Source organism: Corvus kubaryi, unplaced genomic scaffold (genome assembly GCF_017639235.1).
Source record: "Corvus kubaryi isolate FWS band 111438036 unplaced genomic scaffold, C.kubaryi_AGA036_p1.0 split1-37296, whole genome shotgun sequence".
Classification (NCBI taxonomy): Eukaryota; Metazoa; Chordata; class Aves; order Passeriformes; family Corvidae; genus Corvus; species Corvus kubaryi.
Genome location: NW_024582075.1, coordinates 4,259,552 through 4,285,951, shown reverse-complemented (window position 1 = coordinate 4,285,951; position 26,400 = coordinate 4,259,552). Strand labels below are relative to the sequence as shown.

The following is a 26,400-nucleotide window of genomic DNA, read 5'->3' as shown; positions in this document are numbered from 1 at the left end:
ATTTAAAGTTCATTTTTATTTGTTGTAGTTGTGATAAATATTGTGTCATTATTTGTATCTCTGTTGATATATGTAGTTGGCTAAGTAAACTGAACTTGTACTATTATGTTTGAGTTTTCTAAAACAGCTTCATAGTGATCATACTTATAAAAGCCCAACTGAGTTTTGCAGTTAGACTGAAAAGTTTAAAAAGCCTAAATACATTTTGTTCCATTCGAGAGAGAATATTCTTGCAATCCCACTCTAGAAGCAACAATACTGTGCTGAATTGTCTGTCTGTTTTCAAAATAGTCATCTTCCCCTATTAATAACATCTGAGGTGATGGAATACTACATACCTTATTTGACTTGAAGAGCTGAAAAGTCTATGAAATATATTAGCTGATTGAGTTTTGAATTTGATGAAGAATATTAATTTTGCTGATCTTCTTGGCACTGAGAAAAGTTCAAAGGGATTTTACGGGTTTTATGTGTGGAAAAAAATGAAATTCTGAATTCTGTTAAGTGAAAAAAATGATCATGTTTTAAGGAGAAAACCCCATAGAAGAAGGACACTTCTTAGGTTTCAAGTGACAGATTACTGTTCCCATGCAGTTAATCTAGAGACTTTTCATGTGCTGGGTAGGAACGGAAACAGGCACAATACACTTTTGACCCATATTTCACAGCAAAATCCCTTTAGCTGCTCTTACGTTCTTCATGCTGAGAGCAAACTCAAAACAGCACACTGCAGCTGTTCTGCCACAGGTGGAACCCAGTAGGATTCTCACATCTGTGGAAAAAAGTAATGCTTTTCTGTTTCAGATTGGGTTATCAACTTTCAGCTGAACATTTCCAAACAGTTCCTGGCAGAATGCAACTGGACTCGATACAGTGCATTTTTATCTGTTTCATGAAAATAACAAGCCAAGAGCTGTAATCCCCAGCCAATTTCTCTGTTTTACTCTTTTTTATTATAGGAGTATAGTGATGCTTGTTAAATTAATGTATTCTCTTAGGTGCTGTTACTGGCTTGTCTTTTGAAAGAAGGAAACTAGCCTATGGGGAGGGACAGCATTGCTGTTCATTTTACTTGTTTACTAAAGGTTCACATATTCTGCTGCTACCCTCAAAAGTTAAGAAACCACTATGTCATTTCTGGATTGGTTCCAAAAACACAATGTAAAATAACCTGCCCTGCTTTCCAGCAGCTTTTTGCATCTTCCCCAAGATCCAGAAATGAGGGATCCTGGCAGGCCAGTAACATCAAATCACACAGCCACTCCCATGAAAAATATCAAGATGCATAAGTCACACCCCTCACCTAAAATAACCTCAAGCTCCAAAGTCCCTCTGGACTATAGTGGGAACTGCACAACATAAACCACTTCACAGCCACCCCAGATGTCATCAGCCAGCAAACCATTGTCCCATAGCAGGCTGCCCATCCAACCTGCCTTGAATGTTGCACATCAGAGCTGCAGCCAAATGATACACAGAACCTGTCTATTCACACACAACAGCTTTACACTTACTAACAAACATTTTTTGCAACTACTGGAACAGCTTCAGTAGCAAAATGAATAGCTGTACGTTGGCCAAAACAGCTTTACCCTGTTATCACCTTACTGTGACCCCTTACTGCAGTATTATGAAAGGATTATAAAACAAATTACCAGACCCTGCAACTCAAATAAGATCTGCCAGAGGGGGATTCCTCACAGCATGATACTTTAGCCTGACATAACTACTCTACATGTCATCTTGGTGGCAAATCCCTTATGTCACAGCAAATATCTAGGTAAATGAATCCAAACTATTCCTTGAAGTGAATATAGAATATGCCCATGCTTTCTGTTACTATGACAGTGAAATGCCGCACCTGCAACAGGACTGCCAAAATCCCTGCATCTTGCCTTTTCACTAACACATGATGTCTGTCATGTAAAACACCCAGCTCTCTCCCTCTTTCCTAGTAGTCCTTCATTTCCAGAGTCTATAACTTCCTTTTCTCTACCTTGTACTCAGAAGATTGATGTCATATATCCTTCTTTCTGACTAACTAACTCTGTTGGCATCATCTTCATTTTCTATAGGATACTCTGTTGAAACTCAGGAAATTTTCTCAACTTGTATTTAAATTTGCTGTTTCCAGTTTTGGTCCTGAAGAATGGCTTTTGTGACCAGAAACTTGTATGTTTTTCCCTCATCAAGGGGAGGATGATTTTTACACCTCTACTTACAATCCTGGCCTAATGTAATGATAAGCAGACTAACAGGATGATGTAGGGAAGCCAAATGTTTTGCTTGTAGCAAAGGGACCCATTTTTCTGTAGGGAATTAGTCCAAAATACCATTAGTTGAAACTGTTTTCAGATAGCCTGCATAGTAGAATACCTCTATCACTGGAAAGTGTTTACAATGTCTTAATATCAGGGACACATCATTGCTACAGGAGAAATTTTCTGTTCAGCCTTTGCATATGGAGCATTACACTGGTAAAGTTTGCATTTAATTTCTGTTATGAAATTCATTGCCATGTTGAGGACTCTTCCCTGGAATGGGAGTAATAGGAGGCTGCCTGTTGCATGGAAAAATGTCCCTTCTGTTTCCTTTTGTGCTGCAAATGACTCTTCCTACTGGATGCATTCACTGAAGAAATTTTAAAAAGGCTTGTCTGGAATAATGCATATATGCAGTGGTGCAGTCTTTAATGGTGTGACCCATTGCCTAGGCTGTGACAGGAAACAGTGGCATTGACACTGTATGCACACAAAATAGTCTGCTCCAACTGCTCTAAAAAATGTTGGGGTTTTTGGTTTTCCTTTAAAGTGCATGCTTTTTTAATGCTTAAATCATAAATAAAACCATCAAATTTCTTATCCTTATTTACATTACTATTTTATATTTCCATTGCTGTGTATCTTCTAACTGTAAATAAACATTTGATTTCAGTTGCGCATTAACAGCAGGGTTTGCCTCTACAACAGTACAGTACCTTTTAATCATATTTTGCCTTGCAGAATTCCCTTTCTAATTAGAAAAACAGTCTGCTGCTATGGTGTTGCAGTGGGAAGTGATAAAGAATGGAATTTTGCATGGAAAATGTATAACCATACTGACTCTGTTGAGGAAGATGAAGACATCCTGCTCTATGCCATGAGCTGTGCCAATGAGCCATGGTTACTTTACAGGTGACCTTGATCAAAGTATCTGTTTGTGTAGATAGAAGTAAATAATAAGAACAAAAATACTTTATTGTGCAAAGCTGGTGGAGGTTTGCCTGCCACAGAAGCATGTGTCTTGTCGACCACTGGTAAAGTTTTAAAGAGTTTTGTTAGGGAGCAAGTATACAAAATGGGACAAACACAAATAAACAATCCTTCTGCAGATGCAACATGTAGGTCATCAAGTTGTAAGACCTGACTCCATGTGGGCCAACCAAAAAGTTAAGACATGTATCGAAGAGTCTTGTCCAAATGTTTCCAGAACAGAGTTTGGAACACTGTGTTTATTTTCTTTTACTGGCATCTGTATCTTTCTCAGTAAAAAATGTTCAATTCTCTAATCTGTAATGTTTGTATTACCAAAAGCATTTGTTAAGGAATAGAATTTTGGCAGTGATGGTCTAAAGAATTATCATCCAAGCATTCGCATAAACTCCATGGGTCTAAAGGTGTGGAAGTAGCACTTTCCTCCTTCCAGACACCTACTCTGGTGTGGAGGTCATTTGGGAAGACAGAACAAATATGACTGAGAATAAGACAAGAAGTGTTGCAAAGAGATGCCCAATCAGCTATGTTAATTTCCCACTTAACCTATGATCCTTTATTGCCTTTTTCTTGCAACAGGCCAGCACCATTCCCTGACAAGATCAGGGAGTTTTGATGAGCTTCTTCCTCTGTGTGCCTTAGTAGCTGATAAGCCAATCTGTTTTTTGAAATGCCATCCAGGGAGTTTTTTGGGTTGAAGAATGTTAAGATGTGCTCTTCCTGGCCCTCACAATACTTTGTCCATTATGTTAAGCATAGTGGTGACATGCGAAGGGGAGAAACCCCACTCAGCTACTCTACCCATAAATAAAGCAGCTACCTGCAAGACCCTATGAGAAAATAACTCTTTTTAAAAGAGTTCTTTTGAAAGTAGGAGCATGCAAGGTAAAACATTGAGGCAACAAAGAAAATAATTACTTTTCAAGATGTTCAGGCATTTGCTGCTGCTGACAACATTGGCAGGCACTTCTTGAAATACTTCTGAAATTCTGCCTTAGCCCTCATGAAAAACTCCTTCCTGAGTCTTGTTATAGGGAACCCTATAAACGGGTCACTTTTGTGTAACAGTGTCTCACTGTTGACTGTAGGCTCCATCTGAATCACAGTGAAGGGAATCACCTGAAGGTGAGGAGCAGGCTTGTCTGGTAGGAGCAGTTGTCTTTCTGCCGCAAACAAAGATAAGAAGCACACGTATGTCTATTTGACATTCTACACCCTCACTTCACTAAGACGTGAAGAATCAGTGTGCAAAAACAGGATTTCACAAATGTTGAGGACAAAACCCAAGCTGAATACACAGCTCAGAGTGACACCAATTTTGGTATAACCTTCCACATGCTGATATTTGTTGAGATAGGAATTTTGGTGAACTGGATTATATTTCCAGATTGCAAAATTGTATATTTCCATTGTAAAACAGCAAGTGACAGGTTTATTTCTTTCCTGCTTTTCTAACAGATACTTGCAATATGGACTCAGTGACACATTATTTTCTTCCAATTGTACTTCAGCGATCATCTCACACGTAGTGACTACGGATATTGGGCACCGTATAGCCTGGGAATTCGTTACGGAAAATTGGCCACTTCTAAGTCAAGGGTAAGCAACAAGTTTTGGCTTCCTTTAATTTCTGTGGCTCTTTGGCTTCTTCCTCTGTTTTTATGTTTGAGCGGTAAAATTCAGGTGCTGATTTTCCCTCCAGAGATGGTTTTTTGTAATGACTGATTCAATTAAGTATGCAGAGCAGAGTTTTCAGGGATTCAAATCTGATCAGGGTTTAATACCAAAGAATAGCTCATTAAACACAGAAGACTTTAAAAATTAGCCTGTTCATGACTGTTTCTGTGGTTTTAAGTACTCCTGACAATTCTGACTCTAGAAGTGGGTTTAACCACTAGGATTTTACAAGTGTGGGTATAAAATGCTGTAAACTGTGGGTGTAAAATACTGAAGTAAAATCCTCACCTCTTTTCCAAAGAAAGTATGAAGAGATCGGGGATTAGAGCATGCAGGCATGCTAGCGCTGCTAGGACCAACTATAGTGTTACTCCCTGACTTAAATCTTAACCTACCTCCAGCCTACCTATACTGCTGCAGGGAAACAGCAGGTGAGCTTGGGCTACCTCTCTTGAGCAAAGCAAGTCTTTTGATGTCTGTTTGAAGACTCCCTCTCCCCTTGGCAATGAAGAAAAGCAGCAGGGCTGTGACAGAGTACACATTCCAGCTGCTTTTGATGGCAGAGGAGGCCACTGTGATCCATTAGTGGCAGCATAACCAAAACCAGCCATTTGAGAACATTCAAATGTGTAAATTATTGCTAATGCTAGAAAAGACAAGTTGTAGCAGATTTGTGTCATACCAACCAACTTGTTCCCTGACAGAGCTTTTCTGTGTTCTAAACTGATGAGGATTTTGCTGGAAAATCGACCCCTTAATTTCAAACTAAAAGAATAGTGCAAGTGTTTATTTATACGCCACCCTCAGGATAGCAACAGGAACACCAACTTGTTAGGCAAATTACTGGTTAGCCTTTCTAGCTCGGTTTGGCTGTATGGGCTCAGAGAGATTATCTATTTCATGCAAAGAATTCACATTACCAAAGTACAAATACCAGATCTTACTCAGAAAAGAGAATGAAAGGTAATTATTGTATTTCATGCAGTTCAAGTGTCTAAATGGGATATTAATGGTAGTTCTTTAAAAGAGGGAAAACAATCCACAGTTGCAAACTTCAGCTTAGTTGGAATTTGCAACATAGTGAATAATAACTAAATAGTGGGAGTATTTTCAAATGAGATGAACTGTAGTATATTTGCTAACATGCTATTTGAAGGACCTTTATCTCAATTTTGCAGATATGGGCAGGAATTACTGCATGATGTACTAAAAGTCATGGGAAGATTTGTCAAAACAGATGTACAGATCCAAGAGGTAAACCAGAGAAGCATTTAGTCTCAACTTTATTGACAGTTTGTAATATACCAGCAGTTGGGCTGCTGGCATGTTAGGTTGTCATACTGACATCTGTATAACTTCTCATATTGTTCAATCATTGCTTCCCCCGAGTATTTCTTTACTATTCTTCAGTCCTCTCTTGTCTTTTGCCTATTAGACTGATGAGAAAGATTTCTTGTTCTGTGATTGTAGAACAGGCAGCACAAGAGGATTCTTCTACCCAACTAGTCCTAGACAGTGTGGTACCACCAGTACCAGTGAAGTTGTCTGCATTTGAAAGGATTTTTAGAGGAACAGCAAAAGGGCACATTCTTGATATGTAAGGAGCTTTCCCATGTTAGTGTAAATCAGTAACCTTGCCCCATCCCCTCTTTAGTCTCTGTCATCTGCCCCTTTTCTGTGCATGTCTGTTGAAAGCACCTGTCAGGCACACAGTTGCTTGCTGCAAGTGAAGTTACATGAACTAAGATCACGCATTTATTTCTTCAGTTGCAGGTTTTTTATAATGCTACTTTGGAAGAGGATGAGAGAGAGGCTATTACTCTGCTACTGGAATCTGCAAAACTTGAAAATATTGAAAGGAGAAAACTACTAATCGAAGTTGCCAGCTGGTTAGAGAAAAATGTAGATGATTGACTTGGAAAACAGTTTCCAGTATATTATATGTGATTCACTATCATATTGGTATTCATTATAAGCTGTAAGTAAAGGTAAAGCACATTTTGAGTCCTGTGGTTGTCTTCCCACTGGAAAATCTGGATAAATTAATTCACAAAGAAAAGAAGGATTCAGGAAAAGAAATTATAAACATATTAGTATCTTATATCTAAAAAAACTTCCTCCTGAATGAGGTCTTAGGGATGCATTGCTAATAATAATCTAACATATAGATACAGTCCTGAATCCTTTGGGGGTTTTTTCTGAATATCCAAATGAAAGGTGTGCTGCATATTTGTGGCAAAAACATGTGAGGAAGCTGAAAAACTTTATATTCTGTTTTGTTTCATTTGTACAATGATCTATAATCAGTCTCCACTTCTATGTTTTTAAATTGCAAAGAGGACAATAATTTAGAACAGTGCTGTGAAACATGAGCTTCAGAATGACTCCAGATCTGCAGGGAGGAAAAGACCAAAGAATCCCCAAATTTCAATATTAATTAAGAAATTTATGCCTTGTCATTCAAACTTTGTTTTTTCTTAGCAGGTCTGTACTTAATGTGTCTACACTTGTGTTTGATCAGCAATGTGCTTTTGAAGAGACCCTGCTGCTTGTCTCCATTTAGCATGCTTCAGCCCCCAGCATGGTCTTGGAGTGTGTGAACTGGACTATTTTTGGATAAAATTTGTCTAGGAGATGATGAGTTCCTGGTGTGCGACACTGGATGGTCATTTTGTCCATGGCACTAGTGTGCAACTAGTCCAAACTATCCCTTCTGGAACATCACTGAGGTGCTCACTGATCATAGAATCACTGAGTATGCTGAGTTAGAAGGACCCATCAGAATCATAGAGGCCAACTCCTGTGCTGTAGATACAAGGTTAATCACCTTGCTTACACAGCATTTTGGAGGTGACAGGCAAAATTCAGTCCACTAGTATTAGGAAACCATATTCGCTTGTCCTTAAAAAAACTATGGGATCCTCAGTCCATGCAACTCATTTATTTGTGAGGTAACAGTATTATGACAAAATTACAGTACAGGTGATCAGTTAACATGTAATGGATCACAAAACACTGTTATGTGGGAATGCAGGAGACAAAATAAGTTAGAATACTGCTCTATGAAAAGACCAGAATAAAACCCAGACATGTTAATACAAAGGATTGTTCACTGGCATCCTCTAAATACATTTCAGAAAAACACTGCCATATTGACTGCACTGAATGTCCTCTGCTCCCCGCAGCTGCAAAGAAAAATTGAAACTATTTTGAGACTGTTTAAGAACCCCTTTATTGTATGGGAATTACCAACTAGTGACACAAGTTTGTGCTGGGAACAACTGAACTCTGCAGCATTTGATCTAGTTAAAGATAATACCAAAGAAAATTGCATGCATTCTTGCAAGTATTCTTCAAGTTGATTGAGAGAGGCTGTGGTGAATTACAGGGGTTTTATCATACAACCTGTAGGACAGTTTGGGTTGGAAGGGACCTTAAAGATTATGTATTTCAAATCCCCCTGTCATAGGATGGGACACCTTCCACTAGAACAGGTTGCTCAAAGCACTGTCCAGCCTGGCCTCGAACACCTCCAGGGATGAGAAGTCCACAGCCTTTCTGGGGAACCTGTGCCAGTACTGAAGCTGTTTTGCTTCAGCATTCTCTGTGATTTCCACTAGTTAATCACTGGCACTGTATGCCTCATCAGGTGGGCTAAGCAAAGCTCAAGAAACATCCCATAAATTTACCTTATGCCTAGTAGGTTCAAACTATTTCTTTGCAACCATGAGCAACCACTCTTCCTTTCTAACCAGTCTTCCATGCTTTTCTTACTTTTTTCTTCATCCTACTGAATAAAACATTTAATTTGAAGTGCCAATATATAAAAATGACTAGAAGAAGTTTAAATAAGTTATTTTCAAGTGATGGCTCCTGACTGAGGCCCTCGTTTTTAACTTTTATATTTTTCAAATTCTATACTGTTTAGTGTGTGACTCTGAAGTTTCTTGCAGCCTGTTAATTTCTGCTCTCTCATGCTAGGTAGACATAACAAAGCCTCCCTGGGCCTGCTCTTCAAGGACACCCAGACCATCCTAGGCCCAAAAAGTATAAACCAAAGAGGCTCTAAGGGGGGCAAGCAGAGGGGAAATTACATCATTAAATGGAAGCTTTAATTGGAGAATTAACCCTGATGTGCCAATGAACCAAACCTGTAAAAGTGTGAAGAACTCATGACCTGTCATCCATCTTGGGGTCCATCTTGGCAGTAGCCTCTGGACTCCCCAGTGTGTACCTTTGAAGGCCTTTCAAATAAATACCTACCTTTATTCCCTTATTCCTGTCTAGTCTCTGTTTTTAGGTGGCCTCTTAAGGCATCAACTGCCTGTCTCCCACTGACAGTCTGTATTTCAGAATTTCAGCAGTTTTCATGTCAGAGGCAGAATGGTGAAGGTGATTGCTAGGCAAGCTGCCTGAGTAGGAGCAGATCTGAATCATTTCCAGAATCCACACATTTGCACTTGGTGGCTGTATCAGTGGCAGCTCTTGCTGCTGTTGAGTACAAGCTGAGTAGAGAGGTTTGGAGAGTGGCAACTGCTAAATGCAACAACGGAAGAAGAGGTGCATGGGAAGAATCCAGGGCAAGCTGGGAATGCTGCTTTATTGCAGAGAGAATTGGGGTGAAAGAAAGTTCATTGGAAATTAATATGAGGACATCAGCAAATGAGCTTTAAGAGTACTTATGCAGACTGTGTAGGTGTTATGGGGCATGTAATTGTGAAGATGTGCATGTATGGGGCAATTTCCAGTAAAAATGGCTTTGTCATTGATAGATAGGATGCATTCAGTAGGCCCTGAGTGGGGAAAAAAGTAGATAGATGTGAAAAGACCAGCTTTTTGCTTTAAGTCCTGCTCTCTGCCTTCAGAGTATGGAAGTCAAAAAGTTACACTTGTTCTGCCCATATTGTATGCATGTGTGACAGGCCATCAGACTCATGAGCTGGCAAGGATGCATGCCAAGCCCAGTGGAGAAGGAGACTTTGGAGCTGTTTAAATCAAGGTTCAAGAGCACCAGCCAGCTTCTCCTCTGTATCTCCTGGCACAGTTGTCCTACTGCCCCACTGGGTGTGCCCCCTTTCCATCCTGGCACCCCAAGAAGCCTCCCAGACAAGTGAGGAGAAGGCAGCTTGAGGGGCCTGGGTGGCCAAGGCACAAGCCCCACGCCATCTGGCTGCACTGATGGCACATTGATGAGGTGGGTGGAGCAGCCTGCTGCTTCTTTCAGGGTTGGTGCAAGTCCCAGAAAGGTGACCATCGGGTAGGGAAAAGGGATGTGGGCTAAAAAGCCAAAAAATGAACTGAGATGTGGCCTTGCCATGTTCCTGCTGTGCAGTGACTCACAAATTAAAAAGAGCTGTCACCTCTGCATCCCCTGACTCAAAGCTGCAGGGGCTCTTCCAGAGCCAGGTGTGATGTATGGACTCAACCCCTTGGCCAAACTAACGGTACTTGGGTCCAGAGTCCAAAGGCAGCATAGGCCTAGACCAGGCTAAAACTTCTCTAGTTCCAGTTTGTTCTCTGGTAGCCCACGCAGGAAAAGGGTGACATGGTGACCATTAATGCCATAAACTTGTAAACTGGAACTGGAAATATATGATTAACACAAGAACAGTAGACTCACTTGTCAAGGAACAAAGGGGGTTGTGGGTACAAGGAATCTCACCTTTACCTTTTCCGTCACTTGTAATTTGACTGTGAGCCAGCTGCTTTATCCCATAAATATGACAGCCTAAGTGAGCCTTCTCTGAGCTCTCTCCCTGCTAGGGAGCTAGTAGCATGGGGGTGACCTCCACTGGAGCTAGGACACCTCTGAGGATTGCTTCTCAAGGTTGAAACACCCTTTACCAACTGCACTGGTAAGTGACCAACATCGTGCATGACCTTGTATCACAGCACATTTAAGACTGTGCATTGCTAACTGTGAATCACTATTGTATCCTCTGTGCAGTAAATAGCAGAATGAACCTATCAGTAAGCAACCATTTGGTAAGTTTTGCTTTCACAATATCTTACTTCAATAAAACCACTGTTGCTGCTGCGTTTGGTGATGGTTCTTTAAGAGGTCAAAACCTTCCCTGCGCCAGAGTGACAGTGGGCTGTGGTCTTCAGGAGGGGTCACTATCTGTCATTCTTTGTGATGGGATGAGACAAGGACCTGAGTAGGCAGAGGGGGAGGCTGACCTTGGCTGGCTGTGGGATACTCGTCCTGATGCAGTGTGGTGGCCAGTGACCCTATGTTACATGGAACAAAGAGAGACCCCTGGTAGGACAGTCCCTAAGATCAGAGATTCCTCCCCAGGTTAGGGTGAACAGAAGAGGCTTCTCCCAGGATGCTTTGTTCTGTTATGTTAAGGTATCCCAGTTCCGCTTCCTTGTTTGGCCCTTGCCCTCCTCACCCTTTGTTACCTAGTTTGTCCCTGCCCTAGAAGGTTCTCCACTCCCTGTTCCCCCATTGGCCCTTGCCCCTCACCACTCCCCCAGAGCTTCTGCACTGGCTCCCATTCCCTAGTCCTTGCCTTTGTACCGCCCCCATGCCCTCAGATCATTGGTCTCTGATGTTCCCTCCGCTCCGGTACTTGGACCCTTCATCGTTTTGCGTCTTTGTCCCTGGAACCCTTCATGATGTGACTGCAATAAACTCCTCCCATGGAACTCTGTACGGAGACTCTTCCTGCCTCTTTGCCGTTGACCCATTTGCCGGAGCTATCCGTGCGTGTGCACGCGTGTGTGAGCGTGTGCTGCTCCTGCCAAGCGGCTTCGCTTTGGAGATGCTTTTAGGAAGGTTGCAGCACCTTGTGCTCCGGCACCGCAAAGCCACAGCACCCAGCTAGTGACAATGCAGGAAGAACATGAGGTGAAAAAGCGCATGTGTTGTGATAAAAGAGCAGAGATCGCTTACCAGCTATCATCGGGGGCATGTTGTAGTTAAGGAACAGCACTCCCCAATTTAGTGCTCCCACTGAGACTCCAAACCACATGCTGCCTGCTCATTCCCTCCTTCCTCCTCTCCTTGCAGACTGATAGGAGAGGAGGCACAAAACGCAAAGATTACAAGTTTCGATAAGAACAATTGACTGCAAACAGCAATGAGATAAGAAAACAACAGTAACGGGCACGATACTAGCAACTGACAGTACAAGACAGATTCACACAGAAATAATACCTGACCCATCCTTCCACCAACCCTGGGAAAGACCTCTTCGGAAAAGACTCCTTTCCCCTGTCCCTGGCGGTGCAGAGTAACACCCATAACATCAGTGTCCTGGACATGCCCCCTCCTCATTACTGCAAAAATTAACCTTCTTCTAGCTGGAACCAGGACAAAATGAACTTGACTTGGGGAAAATAATTTGATTTGTTGCTATTAAAATAGCTGTCTAATATTTGTAGTCCATTAAAATAGCCTTTGACAGTGAGAAACAAAACCAAAAATTAAAGCATCACCATCCCCCCACCCTTTCTTTTTCCCAGGCTCGTCTTCACTCCCAACTCTTTCACCTCCCCTCCTAGAGCAGCCCAGCGGGAAGGAGGAAAGCAGGTGGAGGTCAGTCCCGAACCACTCCTTTCTGACACCCCTTCCTCCTCACTGTTTCTCTGCTCCAGCGCAGGGCCCCTCCCACAGACCGCAGTTCCTGTGGCGATCATCCCCCACCTGCCCGGCCGTGGTGCTCTCCAGGCGTTTCTCCAGGCGTCACTCACCTCGGCGCTCGCACCGCTGTTCCTCCCGTTGCGCTTTCCCCTCGCTCCTCTGCTCGCCGGGGCCTTTCCTTGGCGGGCTTCCCCGGGCGCCGCGGGGCTCGGGCCGGCAGGCGGGGGCGCTAGGGCGGCTCTCGCAAGGTGCGAGCGATCGGGGCGGCCCGGGAGGAGCGCGAGGCAGGCGAGTGTGGGCGCAGCAGGGAGGGAGCAGGGGGCAGGAGGGGAGCTCCCGGCGGCAGATGGGGATGTGCCCCCGAGGCCGAGGAAGCTCTGAGGGCACGGAGGCCATACGGTGGCACCTCTGCTTTGGGTCGGTCGCACAGCGTGGGTCGGTTTGCCTGTAGCAGCCCTGAGGGGTCTGTCCGGAGCTGCAGGGCCGGGCCGCTCGGCAAGGAGGATTTACAGCCTTCTCTGGCCAAGGGGAGCTTGTTCTCCTCTGTTGCCTCACACAAGCCTTACGCGTTCTCTTCTGGCCATCTCAGCCACAAAAATAATCTGCCGGACTTTCATGTGCTTTCCCCCCGGTGTGTTCCGTTCCGTCCCTCCCACCCCACCCCATCCCTTCCTTCCTAGTAAATGTTGCCGATTTGAACGTGCAGGAGGGGAAAATGAAGAGGCAGAAAGACTTGATAAATCTGGTGGCTTGGCAAAACCAGGGTGAAGGGAGGAGGAGGAGGAAGAGGAAGGGAAATTAATTATAAAGTGGGAGGAATAGCATTGTGTCAAAATTTTAACAAATCATAGAGATTCAAAGAACTCCTTCTCAATAGGACAAGAATACCACAGATGAATTGTTTACACTGGAAAATGTGGTTTTTTTCCTCTTCAGCTATCCCATTTTTCTCCCTGTAGGTGCTACTGAGCACACTGTGGGCAGGGTGCGTTAGGCTGTTGGAGGAGTGATCAGCTTGGTTTGCAGGAAGCTTAAGAGAACTTTAACACATTTGCTCCCTAGCACCTCCCTCCCCCCAGCCAGGGACATTTGTATTGTATCTCCCCAGGTGTATTTACAGTCCCGTGCTCATGGTGGGGAAAACTTCTTCCTATAGGAAGCCTTAGGAGTTTCGCCTCTGAAATCAATCTCTCTAAATGTCACCTAAGATTTTAATCCTCATATGTTTACATCCTTGTAGTTCAACACCCACCCAGCAGAAGCTTTTCTGAGCAGATTGTAGGCTACATGTTATCACGTATGCCATGATAACTCATTCACAAGCAATTCAGAAAAAGTTCAGATACGTAAGTATAATTAGCAAAATGGAAAGAGGTATTAAGCATAAGATGGTTTAATTACAATTTTTATATTGATAGAATTAATTTCTGTTTTCTCCATCAAGTAGTTAATGGAGAAAGAAGAACCTCAGAAAAAGTTATGAGAATAAAACAGGTTGTAGGTTTTTTGGTTTTGGCTTGCTGTTGTGTAAGTACCCGGGAGATTGTGAATTTTTTTTTCCCCCTTGAGGGATTTCTGGTTTATTTTTCACAACAAGAACTCCAGCAAACACACTGTGAAGCAAAATGAAGGTACGCGTAGCAGCATTTACATCACCTAGCTAAGGTCTGCTGCTTGAATGCTATGTATCATCTTTTGGTTTTAAAAATGTTTGGAGGTAAAGAAAAATATGGTGAATAAAAAATCTACTTGCCCTCAGTCTGGGTTATAAAATACCTCAGAGAATGGGTGGATACAGCTGATTTAAGATAAAAAGACATGTTGGACTATTTGTCTAAGCCACAAAAGGAGAATTTATAAGACTTGACAGTTTCAGATGCTTATTAGGATTTAGCTGTGTTCTAGAGAAGAATAATGAAAGCCATTAGTGATTACAGCAAGCTGAAAATTGGCATCTGGAGGTATCAGGAGAAGACTGCGTTGTCTGCACAAGTGCAACAAATAAACCTGAGAGGCAGCAAGATGAAACATGAGGTTGCATTTCACGTCAGTAACTGGGGAGCGTATTTACTTTGACTTTTGGAAACGGTGAATAGAATTGAAAACACTTTGTCTAAAATGGTAAAGTGTTTCTTTACTACATCCATGCCCTAAAAATATCTCGCTTCTAAAAAAATGCAGTGGTCTATTACAGGATATTTTTGTTTACTTACCTTTAAGAAAAAAAAAGCTCTAAGAAATACATTTGCTCTGTTGTTCATAGATACAAATGAGAAATGAGAACTCTCATCCCAGTTTATACAATTTCTCTAGTCCCACTTTTTGTGCTAAGTACTATTTAAAAGGCATAATTAATGAGACAGAAAGTGTGAGGTCCTTTAAGACAGTTACCTGGCACTGTCTTCAGCCTGCTTCTCTGGGGAGCACTATTTTGATTATTTGTCTTCTGTTTCAGTCACTTTGGGGCTGGTATCATACAAGAGGAATTGTGTGCAGCAGTAAATCTAGGCTGTGTCATTCCCCTCCTCTCTTTGGTAAGTACGATTTAAAATTATGGAGAACCTCCTTCCTCTCTTGCCATCTGCTCTGAACTGAACATACATCCTTCAGAACCACAGGTTTTCAGAAGGTAAGTAAGTACCTGGCAGTTCTCTTTTGACTGTTGTATGAGAACCAGAAGATGCACATGATTTTATAATTAACTGTTTAACTTCAGCCACAGGATCCCTCACTTTCAGATACAGCAGAAGGTGTCTGGGTTTGGGAGGGAGAACTCATGAGGATTTGTGTTATTTTGAGAGGGATGCATTTGCTCCTCCAGACCCCTGTTAAAGAATGGGCCATTGCGCTGTCACTATGTTTTCAGTGTTCTGGTAAACCAGATGAGTTACAAGAGATAAGATCTATTTCTTCATCTGGTCTGTGTTTCCTACCTGGCTTCAAGGCTGTTCTCTGAACATACATGCACACTTGTGGCTGTGAGAAGAGGCACAGAGTAGATGCCAAGTGGTCTTTCCACAGCTCTACAGTTCAGTCCATAGTTGATCTGAGAAAGATTAATTTATTCCCATTCTTAATATGGCTGGCATCAGATGTCCTATAGAAATTCTGAGATCTGTACTTGAATGTGCCACAAATTTGACTGCTGGTTCCTGAGCCCACAGACATTTCTGCAGAACTAGGCTGTGAGAAAGGTGGGACTGTTGCAGTGGGTCTGTCTAATCCATGTGGACATAAGGGATTAAAGCCATAGGGACAGCATCTTATCTTGTCCTGGTGAAAGTGATGAACATCCTCATATATCTCAGCCAGAAGGTCTCCAATGGCGCAAACAAATGCAACTTGGAAACAATGTGCATTCACTCTGGCAAGCCCTGCAGAGACACTAGCTTTAGGCTGCTGAGATCAAACAGCCTGAACTATCTGGAATGCTGGTCACCACATTTTACACCAGCTGAAACATTTAGTCGTGCAATCTGCAGGGATCATAAGCAGAAATATGAAATTCTTGAAAAACCAGATATAGAAAAATATTTCTTTTATGAGAATCATAAACAAATGTAATTCCTTCCAAATCCCAACAACTTCTGAAACTGTTCTTTGAGCAGAAACATCTGTGTCATGGATAAGACTCTTATTATTAAAACACAGCCTCTAATTTTCTTCCTCCCTTACTTTGCTTTTAGCCTGGTCAGCTGTTTCAAGGCTCTGTGCTGAAATTGTCAGTTCTCAGCCATGCACTGTAGCCACAATGGGATGTTAATCTGTGGATAATCAGCTCCAGAAAAGTACTTGCTGTATTCAAAAAGCATGGGAGACCACAGGTTTTGGTGGAGGAAGAATGCAATTGGTGGTTGTCCTCAGAGTTGAAATTTTTACAGAAGAGCCCAATGTTCAGTGCATTGCCCCTGGATTATCACTAGAGTCAAACTAAAAATAGTAGAAGAAAAAACTCTGTTTCAGGACCAAGAATACTTTCCCTTGGATAATTAGGTTTTGCAGGCTTCATTGTGGATGTCTGTGTCTCCCTCATTTCCCTGTCTCCACTCAGAACACACTGTGGAGGATAATCAGTCCTGTGAGTCTCACCTGTTTCTGAAATTTGCTCACTTTCCTAGTCACATTCTGCTTCATTTTTTTGGTATCTCTCCTGAAGATTAAAATTCAACACTATATACTTAAAGTATATGTATGTGGAGACAAAAATATGCTACATTCTCTGTATAGGATATTTTTGCTAAGGTGCAACAGCATTTTAAACACGTCTGTGGAACAAGATGCTTGTTCTTTTTTGTTAGTATTTAAAATGATTTTGTGTGTTTGGTTATAGATGACACATGGAAACTCTGCATGCTTACACTGGTAGCTGCTGATGCTTGTTCTGCTCCTGAACCCTGCATACTGTGATAAAACAGGCATGGATGATGATCATGCATACTCATAAAGTGCTTTAACAATGCTAGATGTATGGTTGGACACAAGAGGAGATGTTGGAAGAAAATCCTTACCAGGACTCCAACTTGACTGCAAATGAAGAGCAATACTCATCTTCTTTAGAGTGTTGCCCTTCATTCTTTATTCATTTATGGACCCATAACGAATTTCCAGTAGGAAAGCAGGCTCCCCAATCCAGCAAATACTAATTGCCTGGTCACAGAATTCCTTTTCAAATCCTAACATGATATTTAAAGCAGTTGCTGTCAAGCATCCCATTGTGACCAGTGTCACATCCATCATTCTTCAGGTTACTGAAGAGAATGGGAAACCCCCTCAGAAACAGCGTTCAGCCTGTTTCACCTCTCAAAAAGACATCCCCTCCAGGTACTCCAAAGTCAATTCCTTCTTGTTCCTGTTCTCACTGTGACTGTTGCCCTGCAGGAAGTGGCTGCAAGAGAGTCCAAACCTAAGGCTTGGACTCCTGCTGGTCCTTCAGCACTGGTGAAACAAAGTCCTTCTCTGGGACAGGGCTGGGGCAACAGTCCTGAAGTACAGGGTAAAGTGACAGAGATCACTGTGCTACCTTTCAGAGGTAATGGGAGAGACTGGGCAGCATGCAGGGAAGGGTTGGAGGAACTCCAGAAATTTAAAATTATTTCTGGTTGTGTTTGGGGTTAAAGTCTGAGGTGCTGGTACTGTATATATTGCATAAAATGTTTTAACTAAGTAGCTGCACAAGGTTGGTAAGAAGTAGCTAACATCCATCCTGAAACTGTGTTGATGGCAGAGAGGTAGATGGATGGCATTTGCAGGGTAAGACTCTCAGAACCCACAGGCCTCCCTGGGGTACTTTGGTAGCAGAGTGAGTGATGCACGTTTTTCTGTTAAACCTAAAAGGTACACATTCTACTTATTAAAAAAAATCTTCCACAAAGGAGTGAGATTCAAAAGCCAAGCAGCTTACGTTTACTCCGTTGGTTGAAATCCCCGGGAAGAACAGTGAATCCGCAGGGAATGTCAGCGATGGGCGCAGCTCGGACTGCCGCGCACGGCTGGGGCAGCAGTGCCACCTGCGGGCCGGCGCGGGGACTGCGGCCCCGCGCTGCCGTGCGCTCAGCGCCGCTCCGGGCCTCGGAGCCACACGTGGCAACAGCCCTCCCGAGCTCTGTGTTATTTAAACACTGCCGGTTTTCCGATCTTTGCTGAGCGAATTATAGAATGGCTTTGGTGATAGAGCTTTTGTATATGCTCATGATATTATTTTAATAGTTTTAAAATCGAGCCTGTTACTGACACATGTTTTGTTTTGCATTTGCTGTTGATTAAGAACACATAAAAGCCTTGAATGGATATCACCTTCTTTAAATTACAAGTCTTTATACTGTTGTGTATGTCTAACAAATATGTGCGTATTTCACAAGGGTGGTCAAATGAGTGATCTCGTGGAAGAAAACTGTGAGAAGAGCTATTCTTCCCAGGAAACATCTGCAGAAAAAAATGTGTCTCCTGCTAAGGACTGCTCAATAAGACACAGAAAATTGGTATGACTTCTCCAGTACTATTTTATTATCAAGATACTTACCATTGCCTTCAATTTCTTCAGTCATTACAAAATTAAAGAGCTGGAGTCAGGAGGAAATATCAGTAACAACAACAGTGAAATGGATCAAGTTTGCAGTGAAGTGATTTAGAGGGCTAAGGGCAATTCTAAATAAGTGGGGAAATAGGAGAGTAGTCTTAGAGGGAGGACTATTGCCATAGTTTATTATTTGTTTGCAACTTAAAATTGCATTATTTATGGTCATGAATTATGATGATGCTGAAAATCTACCCTAGAGTCCAAAGCAGAAATGTCTGACTAATGTAGTTACATGAGCGATTGCCCTGTAGGTTTTCAGGAGGATGCAGCTGAAGATGCACAGCATCAACCACCTAGTAAAAAAGTGTACTCAAGTGCATGGATATTTCTGAATCACTGTATCAGCAGATTGGGCTGAACTGTCACTGCTTTCCCCATGAGAAACAGTGAAAGTGCTCAGTTGTTTGTGGAAAATCACTGTGGACTCTGAAAGGAATGACACCCTTCAGGGAAGCTGAGAGATGGCAAGGCAGCTCCATTTACATAACAGGAGAAAAGATAAATTTGTATGTATTTTTGTACCTTTACATAATGAATGACAAGTGTATGGTCAAAGTCCACAATCATTGTCCAAAAGGAAATTGTTTGACATGATGCTTATGTTTGTTTGCAGTGACTTTAGAAATAGCTGTCAACATACATGGGCTATGTGGAATGGTAATACAGAGATGATGTTTTAACTTCTGAAAGTATCCAGCAGTTTTAGCTAATTGCAAACATGTTCTCCATAAAATTGGCAGGAAAATGCTTCCTCCTATTCCTCAGAAAACTGCTCAGTTGAGCTTCTTTGTTTTTGTCTGTGTGTTGGGGTTTTCTTTCATATTTCTCACTTGTGAAAATGCTTCGTAACTGCGTTAGTTGCTCCTTCAGGTATTTTTATTGCCCTGAGATTGTTTGGACAAAGATAGTTTCTAGGCATCTGAGGGAACAGTGAAAATAAGAGTGAATCCATTTGAGATGCTTATAATCATAGTACTTGTTTTTACATTTTAGATGAAGAACAAAACACATAATTCTGCCTCTCACATGACAACTTGCGAACTCCATGCCACTGTACCAGAGTCATGCATTCAGAGTCATGATTTTTCCATCTCCGGTCAGGATGCACAGTCGGTAAAAGGAATACTCGATTAATAGTTAGACAAGAAAACATTTTAAACAATCAATATAATCTTAAAAATTACCAGGAATATTAATTTTAATGTCATTCAAAAGCCAGTGAGGACACTTGGCAGCTAATAAATATATTTTCCAATTGTACTAATTACAAACTTTCTGTTGTTTATTTATAGCAAAAACTCGAGAAACAATTAAAATGCTTAGCCTTTCAAAATCCAGGACCTCAGGTAGCTGACTTCAATCCTGAAACTAGAAAGCAGAAAAAGAAAGCATGCATGTCACAGATGAAACAAAATTTTTTTTATGAGTCCAAGTAAGACCTCCAATTTATTACATACTTTACTTTAAAAAATGGCCAGTAGGCTGTTCACTGAATCTAAATGAAATTACTGAAAGCATTGTATTTTGCAGAGCAATTTCTTGTTACACTTGAAAGCTGTGTTGGGAAAACAAGATTTTACTGTGTGACTTTAAGGGAATTTTGATATAGTTTGGTATGCATTCATTTTTTAGTACCAATGGCTATTGCAAATAGGATATAATGCTGGTATTTAATTTTGCTGTGAGTTTGTTAAAGACTAAATATTCATTGCATAGATGTTTTCCACGTGTATTTGGTTTAGTCTCTGAATGCGTTGAAGCATTCTCTGAGAATAATTTTTGTTCTATTTCACAGATTTACAAAGAAGTACGACAAACATGGCAGGCTGCTTTACAATGACATAGATTTATGTGACTGCCTGGAAATGGACTGCCTGGGTTGCTTCTATCCTTGCCCCAAATGCAATTCAAACAAATGTGGACCAGAATGTCGCTGCAATAGAAAATGGGTTTATGATACAATTGAGACTGAAGCAGGGGATGTGATCAGTGTGCTACCATTTTTTGTCCCTGACTGATTATGTTCCGATAGTTTTTGTGCCTGAACATTGTTCTTTTTTCTTCATGTTTTATTAAAATAAATCTTGATTTTATGAATTGTCTTTAGTGAAGCAGCTGGCAGTGGTGCTTGTGCATCTTTATTGCCTGCCTAACAAACGTTACCATTCTCCATCAAGTAAAAGTATGCATTTCATTCTTCCTCTTCCTTGTGAGCTTTGCTGAGGCACCTAGTCAATCCTTTCTAAATCTTGACTTTCTAAAATTGAAGGTGTTTGAACTGTTATGGGAAGATAATTTTCTTACCCTGGGAAGCTGAACCCCATTACTTGTAATGAGGGTTTTTTTCTGATTTCTCTGCTTGTTAGTTTACTCAGATGTGTGACACAGCTCTTTCTTTTGTGTAGGCTTGTCCAAGAGCCTTTTTATCCTGATGTATTCATTCCTCATATAGGCGAGGCAAGAGGCATTTGAGATAACACTGTTCTTTGAAATGAGGCCACTACTTACCATGTTCCTCTATATATTAAGCAAAGGAGAGTGGAAACAGCTCTCTCTCAGCAATTCTTTCTTACTGCCCAGGCTGAAAGACTGAAACCAACATGTTCAGTCAGCACTATTTTCTTACAGCATTTGGCACATTAAGTGTCCACCTGTTATTAATTATATGGCTAAACAGATTGGATATTTTTCCTTCTGGGCAGAAAAGTCTCTTTAGTTCCAGAAGTTTCCTCTTCATGCAAGACACGACAGATTTTAATAACTTATACCCAGTCTTCTTATGAGGTAGGTGTTCTCATTCATGATGGACCCTTTTTGAGGAGTGAGGGTCCCTCTGCATCTTGAAGAAGGCTGCAGATGGTTGCAGGTGATTTCCAGGAGCATGCTGCTAGTGGGGGAATCATTCTTCAGGCCTAGTACTTGTTTGTTTTTGAGGAGACTCTCCCAACTTTGAATATGGCACGACTTTTCTCCCTTACAAGAGGGCATTCTCTGTGACAAAGACCTACTGCTCCAAGACAGAGATATCTCCCAAAAGAAGAAACTTGGGAACAGATCCCAAGAATGTCTTAACACCAAAATCTCCTTCTGACTTGCTACCTCGGAAAGATTTTTTGTTCCTCTTAACTAATGACACCTTAAGCTTGTATCATGCAGGCAGCATGGGCAACAAGCAGGAGGAGCTGGAAGCCATTGTGCAGTGGGAATGCTGTGACATAGTCACCATCAGTGAGACATGGTGGGAAAACTTCCACAACTGGAGTGCTGCGACGGATGGCTACAAACTCTTAAGAAGGGATGGGCAAGGAAAGAGGTGGGGAGGTAGCCCAGTATGTTGGGTGGTGTTTCAGTTGTCTCAAGCTCAATGATTGTGACAATAGGGTTGAGTGTTTCTGGGCAAGAATCAGAGCGAAGGACAAAGCAGATATCCTGCCTTGTGGGAGTCTGTTGTATACCACCAGCCAGGATGAAGAGGCAGATGAAATATTTTGTAAGTAGTCTCACAATCACTTGCCCTTCTTCTCTAGAGGGACTTCCAACTTTCCAGATGTCTACTGTCAATACAATACAGCAGAGAGGGGAAACAGTCCAGGAAGTTACAGGAGTGTGTGTAAGACCATTTTCTGACACAGCTGGTAAGGGAACCAAGGGGAGGCACCTGTTGGATCTGTTCTTTGTGAACAGGAAAGAACTAGAGGGTGATGTGATGGTCTGAGGCCATCTTGGGATCATGAAATGATAGAGTTTTCAATTCTCAGAGAAAAAAGGAAGGGATCAGCATAACTGCCATCTTGAATTTAGGAAGGTCTGCCTAGGTTGTAAGAAACCCTTGGGAGGCAGTCCTGAATTGCAAAGGAGTCCAGGAAGGCTGGACAAGGTTTTTCAAAAAGGAAATCTTAAGAGTGCAGGCTGTCCTCATGTGCGAAAAGAAGCTGATGTGGAAGAAGGCAATCCTAGCAGAACAGAGAGCTTTGGCTGGAATTCTGGGTAAAAAAGAGGAAGGGGAAGGCAACTTAGGAGGACTACAAGGATGTCGTGAGGTTATGCAGGGAAAGAAAGAATGGACAAAGCCCAGAAATTAATCTGGCTACTGCTGAAATGTTTTTATAAATACACCAAATACTTTCATAAATAAATTGAGAAGTGTTTTGACAATGTTCTCTCAAGCACATGGTATAAGTCTTGTCCTGTGCAGGATTAAGAGTTAGACTTCATGAGCCTTGTGGGTCCCTTCCAACTCAGCATATTCTGTGATTTCTGTGATCATGACAACAGGAAGGCTAAGGAGGATCTCCTTATCTCATGGGTGTGGGGAAATGCATAATGACAAAGGATGAAGAAAAGGCAGAGGTACTTAGTGCCATCTTTGCCTCTGTCTTTAACAGTAAGACAGGTTGTTCTTTGAGTACCCAGCCGCATGAGCTGGAAGACAGGGATGGGGATCAGAATGAAGCCTCCATATTAAAGGGGCTGTGACTTCTGACCCGTTACACCACTTAGACACACACAAGTCCATGGGGCTGGATGGGATCCACTGAAAGTTACTGAGGGAGCTGTCAGCAAAGCTCACCAAGCCACTTTCTATCATTTACCACCAGTCCTGGATAACTAGTGAAGTCCCAGATTACAGGATGTTAGCAAATGTGATGCCGGTCTATAGGAAGGGTTGGAGGGAGGATGCAGGGAACTATAGGCCCATCAGTCTGGCCTCAGTGCCAGAGAGGGTCATGAAGCACATGCCTTCATTTGGCATGTATGGGGCAACCAGGGGATCAGGCACAGCCAGTTTGGGTTTAGGAAAGGCAGGTCCTGACTAACTTGATCTTCCTTCATGACAGGATGACCCTGCCTAATGGATAAGGAAAAGACTGTGGATGTGTCTACCTGGACTTCAGTAAAGCCTTTGACACTGTTTCCCACAACATTCTCCTGGAGAAACTGGCTGCTCATGGTTTGGACAGGGGCACTCTGCCCTGGGTTAAAAACTGGCTGGATGGCCAGGCCGAGAGAGTGGTGGTAAATGGAGTTACATCCAGCTGGAAGCCAGTTTCCAGTGGTGTTCCCCATGGCCTAGTGTCAGGGCTTCGCCTGTTTAGAACTGGTTTGAGTGCCCCCTCAGTCAGTTCAGAGATGACACTAAACTGGGGGGGAGTGTTGAACTGCTGGAGGGTAGGAAGGCTCTGCACAGGTATCTGCACAGGCTGGATTGATGGGCCAAGGCCACCTGGATAAGATTCAACAAGGTGAGGTGCTGGGTCCTTGGGCCACAACAACCTCATGCAGGAGTTGGAGAAAAGTGGCTGGAAACCTGCACAGAGGAAAAGGACCTGAGGGTGCTGGTCAACAGCAGCTGAACGTGAGCCAGTGTGTGCCCAGGTGGCCAAAAAGGCCATTGACATCTTAGCCTGCATCAGCAACAGTGTAACCACCAGTACCAGGGCAGAGATTGTCCCCCTGTCATTGGGCAAAGGTGAGGCCACACCTTGAGTGCTGTGTCCAGTTTTGGCTTCCTCACAACAAGACAGACATTGACTCTGGAGCATGTCCAGACTCTGGAGCAAGTCCAGAGAAGGGCAACAAGAGTTGTTGAAAGATCTGGAGCACAAGTTCTATTAGGAAAAGCTGAAGAAGCTGGGGGTGTTTAGCCTGGAGAAAAGGAGGCTCAGGGGAGACCTTATCTCTCTCTACAACTACCTGAAAGGACGTTGTAGACAGGTGAGGGTTGGTCTCTTCTCCTGGATAACAAGTGATAGGATGAGAGGAAATGGTCTCCACTTGTACATGGGGAGTTTTAGATTGGGTATTAGGAAAAATTTCTTCACTGAAAGGGTAGTCAATCACTGGAATAGGCTGCCCAGGGAAGTAGAAGAATCACCATCCCTGAAAGCACTCAAAAGGCATGTGGATGTGGCACTTGAAGACATGGTTTAGTGGTTGGACTCAGTGATTAAATGTCTTTTCCAACCTAAACAATTCTTCAATTCTATAAAAACATCCACTACCAAAAAAAACCATCATAGGAGTATCTTCTGTGCTGGTTAAAAAACTGGTCCCCAAGTACCCTTTGACTTTTGCCAGGAGTCCAAATAGCCCACATACTCTCTGAGATATATTTCTTCAGGTAGGAAAATCCTGCTGATGAATCAGGAGTTAGGGATTGTTTCTTGTTCCAGATGTGCCATAGACTCATTCTGGACTTGATGGAACAAGCAGCTCTTTAAGAAGATAAAGTTGATTAAATTGACAGGAAGATAGCAGCCTTCCTTTGGCACAACCTCAAGATCTGAAATGAATAGGTTTGAATTAGCTTCTATTTCTTTCCACTTTAAGGCAAAAACCTAAATAGTTGATCACATGGATTCCTGTGGTAAGGCTACATGTTACATTTTCTGAATAATGTGGTTAAACCCAGATCGGTGTAAATCTCATTGTTGAATTCATTTGTGTTATGCCATGGTTTTTAAAATGGACTGTGACTCAGTCACAGTCATAGCTAAATGCAAAGTCTAAGGGAACTCCATTACAAACACACTTATTGCCACCTTGGAAATAGAGCACAAAACCTGAAAAATAAAGAAAGATGAGTGCCAAGATAAAAGAATAACAGGGCAGAGGCAGTTCTGCTGTGGTTTGAAAATACCATTGCAATGATCCTACTAACTTTTCCCTAAATTCCAAACAAGCAGTTCACAGTGCACAAGTATAATTCTATTAGGGCAGATGTACATGGGGAAGCAGAAAGTATGTTATACATATTTTCATATGGATTGTGAAAGTTGGTGTTAGATACAAATAACAATGCAGTGCCCATATCTGATAGTTTTCTTAGGCAATTACATAATACCACACTGCATGATCTTACAGTTTTAAATCCCTTAAGAGAAATGACAGAGAACATTTCATAGTCTCTTGGAAATAGGTTTTGCTCCAGATGGCATCAGATCATCTTATACCTTATAAATCAGTCTAAACAGAATATAATTTTCCCTATGGAATAAGTTTGCTCTAGAAACCAGTGTAAAATAAGGGAAAGCAGATCAATGAACTATTCCTTAAGGTCTGTGTGTCCTTCTTCTCTCTCTCCCCATTCCTCCCCTCCTCCCCAGATTATGCAGTTTAAACGATTTGTGACACTGTGAGTTTACTTTTCCTGTCTTTTCCTTGTCCATGGGGCTGCTTTGCTCATGGCTACCAGTGATCCCATTGCGACTTAAGGAAAGGAAGAGTGTAGACTCATATTAAACTACACCCCAAACTAAGATACCACCTCTCAGTCTCTTGTCTAAAAATTGATTCAGTTCATTTAATTTCAAATTATTCTGTCTTCCACTGTATTTTCCTTCTGTTATTACATTACATTACTGTTGAGGTCCCTCCCCCGCTGTGTAGCCCTGGGAGAGGGGCCCTGAGGGCACAGACACGGGGTTTCCCTGTCCCTGCTCAGCCTCGTTCCCATGGGTTGGTTTGTGTTCCCTGCGCGGGCAGAAGGACCCTTGGTCCCGTGATTGAACAGTTCCTGGGCAGAGCCCCGGCCATGCGGCTGGAGAAATAAACATCTCTGAAACATCTAGCAAGAATCTGTCTGTCCATATATATTTCCTTTCCACGGGACTCCTGGTTTGGTATATGCGTGTTGCAGGATCCCCACTGCAACATAATGGTGGAGAATTGAAAGCAGAACGATCCCCGATCCCTAAGCGACTGATTTGTGTGAGTAAACCCTGGAAACTCTGGATTCCTCTTCTTGGTTTTGCTTTGCTATTCCATATCTAAACTATGGAGGAACCGTGGGAAGACTCTTGGCTCTC

The 26,400-nt window shown here is 42.3% G+C and overlaps 3 protein-coding genes across 9 annotated transcripts in view; 2 read left to right on the top strand and 1 right to left on the bottom strand.

Annotated features, from left to right (window-relative positions):
* Positions 1 to 7,470, top strand: part of LVRN (laeverin) — a 35,537-nt gene extending 28,067 nt beyond the window's left edge. Inside the window, exons 17-21 of one of the 2 annotated variants that reach the window (XR_006013543.1) lie at positions 3,003 to 3,173; positions 4,710 to 4,850; positions 6,107 to 6,182; positions 6,399 to 6,525; positions 6,696 to 6,781. Coding sequence is in view for 1 of the 2 variants with exons in the window: in XM_042012748.1 (XP_041868682.1) it covers positions 3,003 to 3,173; positions 4,710 to 4,850; positions 6,107 to 6,182; positions 6,696 to 6,842 (535 nt within the window). In the remaining variant the exon portion in view is untranslated. Of the gene's footprint in view, positions 1 to 3,002; positions 3,174 to 4,709; positions 4,851 to 6,106; positions 6,183 to 6,398; positions 6,526 to 6,695 lie in introns of both variants that reach the window. The other variant, XM_042012748.1, reaches the window with a different exon arrangement.
* Positions 7,471 to 10,730: 3,260 nt separating this feature from the next.
* On the bottom strand, positions 10,731 to 12,912 carry LOC121657276 (caskin-2-like). Its single transcript, XM_042012755.1, has 2 exons — positions 12,627 to 12,912; positions 10,731 to 11,944 (listed from the first exon to the last, which is right to left on the bottom strand). Exons 1-2 carry the CDS (start codon positions 12,910 to 12,912, stop codon positions 11,853 to 11,855), a joined length of 378 nt encoding a protein of 125 aa, XP_041868689.1. The 3' UTR covers positions 10,731 to 11,852.
* ARL14EPL (ADP ribosylation factor like GTPase 14 effector protein like) lies at positions 12,728 to 20,694 on the top strand. Of its 6 annotated transcripts, none has more exons than XM_042012752.1 (7): positions 12,859 to 13,862; positions 14,972 to 15,050; positions 16,847 to 17,337; positions 18,375 to 18,494; positions 19,586 to 19,705; positions 19,885 to 20,024; positions 20,388 to 20,694. In XM_042012752.1, exons 4-7 carry the CDS (start codon positions 18,384 to 18,386, stop codon positions 20,608 to 20,610), a joined length of 594 nt encoding a protein of 197 aa, XP_041868686.1. In that variant the 5' UTR covers positions 12,859 to 13,862; positions 14,972 to 15,050; positions 16,847 to 17,337; positions 18,375 to 18,383; the 3' UTR covers positions 20,611 to 20,694. The 6 variants fall into 6 exon arrangements, with proteins under 6 accessions (XP_041868684.1, XP_041868686.1, XP_041868687.1 ...); XM_042012753.1 differs by having other exon boundaries at positions 12,859 to 15,050; positions 16,847 to 17,166; positions 17,261 to 17,337; XM_042012750.1 differs by lacking the exons at positions 12,859 to 13,862; positions 16,847 to 17,337 and adding an exon at positions 12,728 to 12,804.
* Positions 20,695 to 26,400: the final 5,706 nt, after the last annotated feature.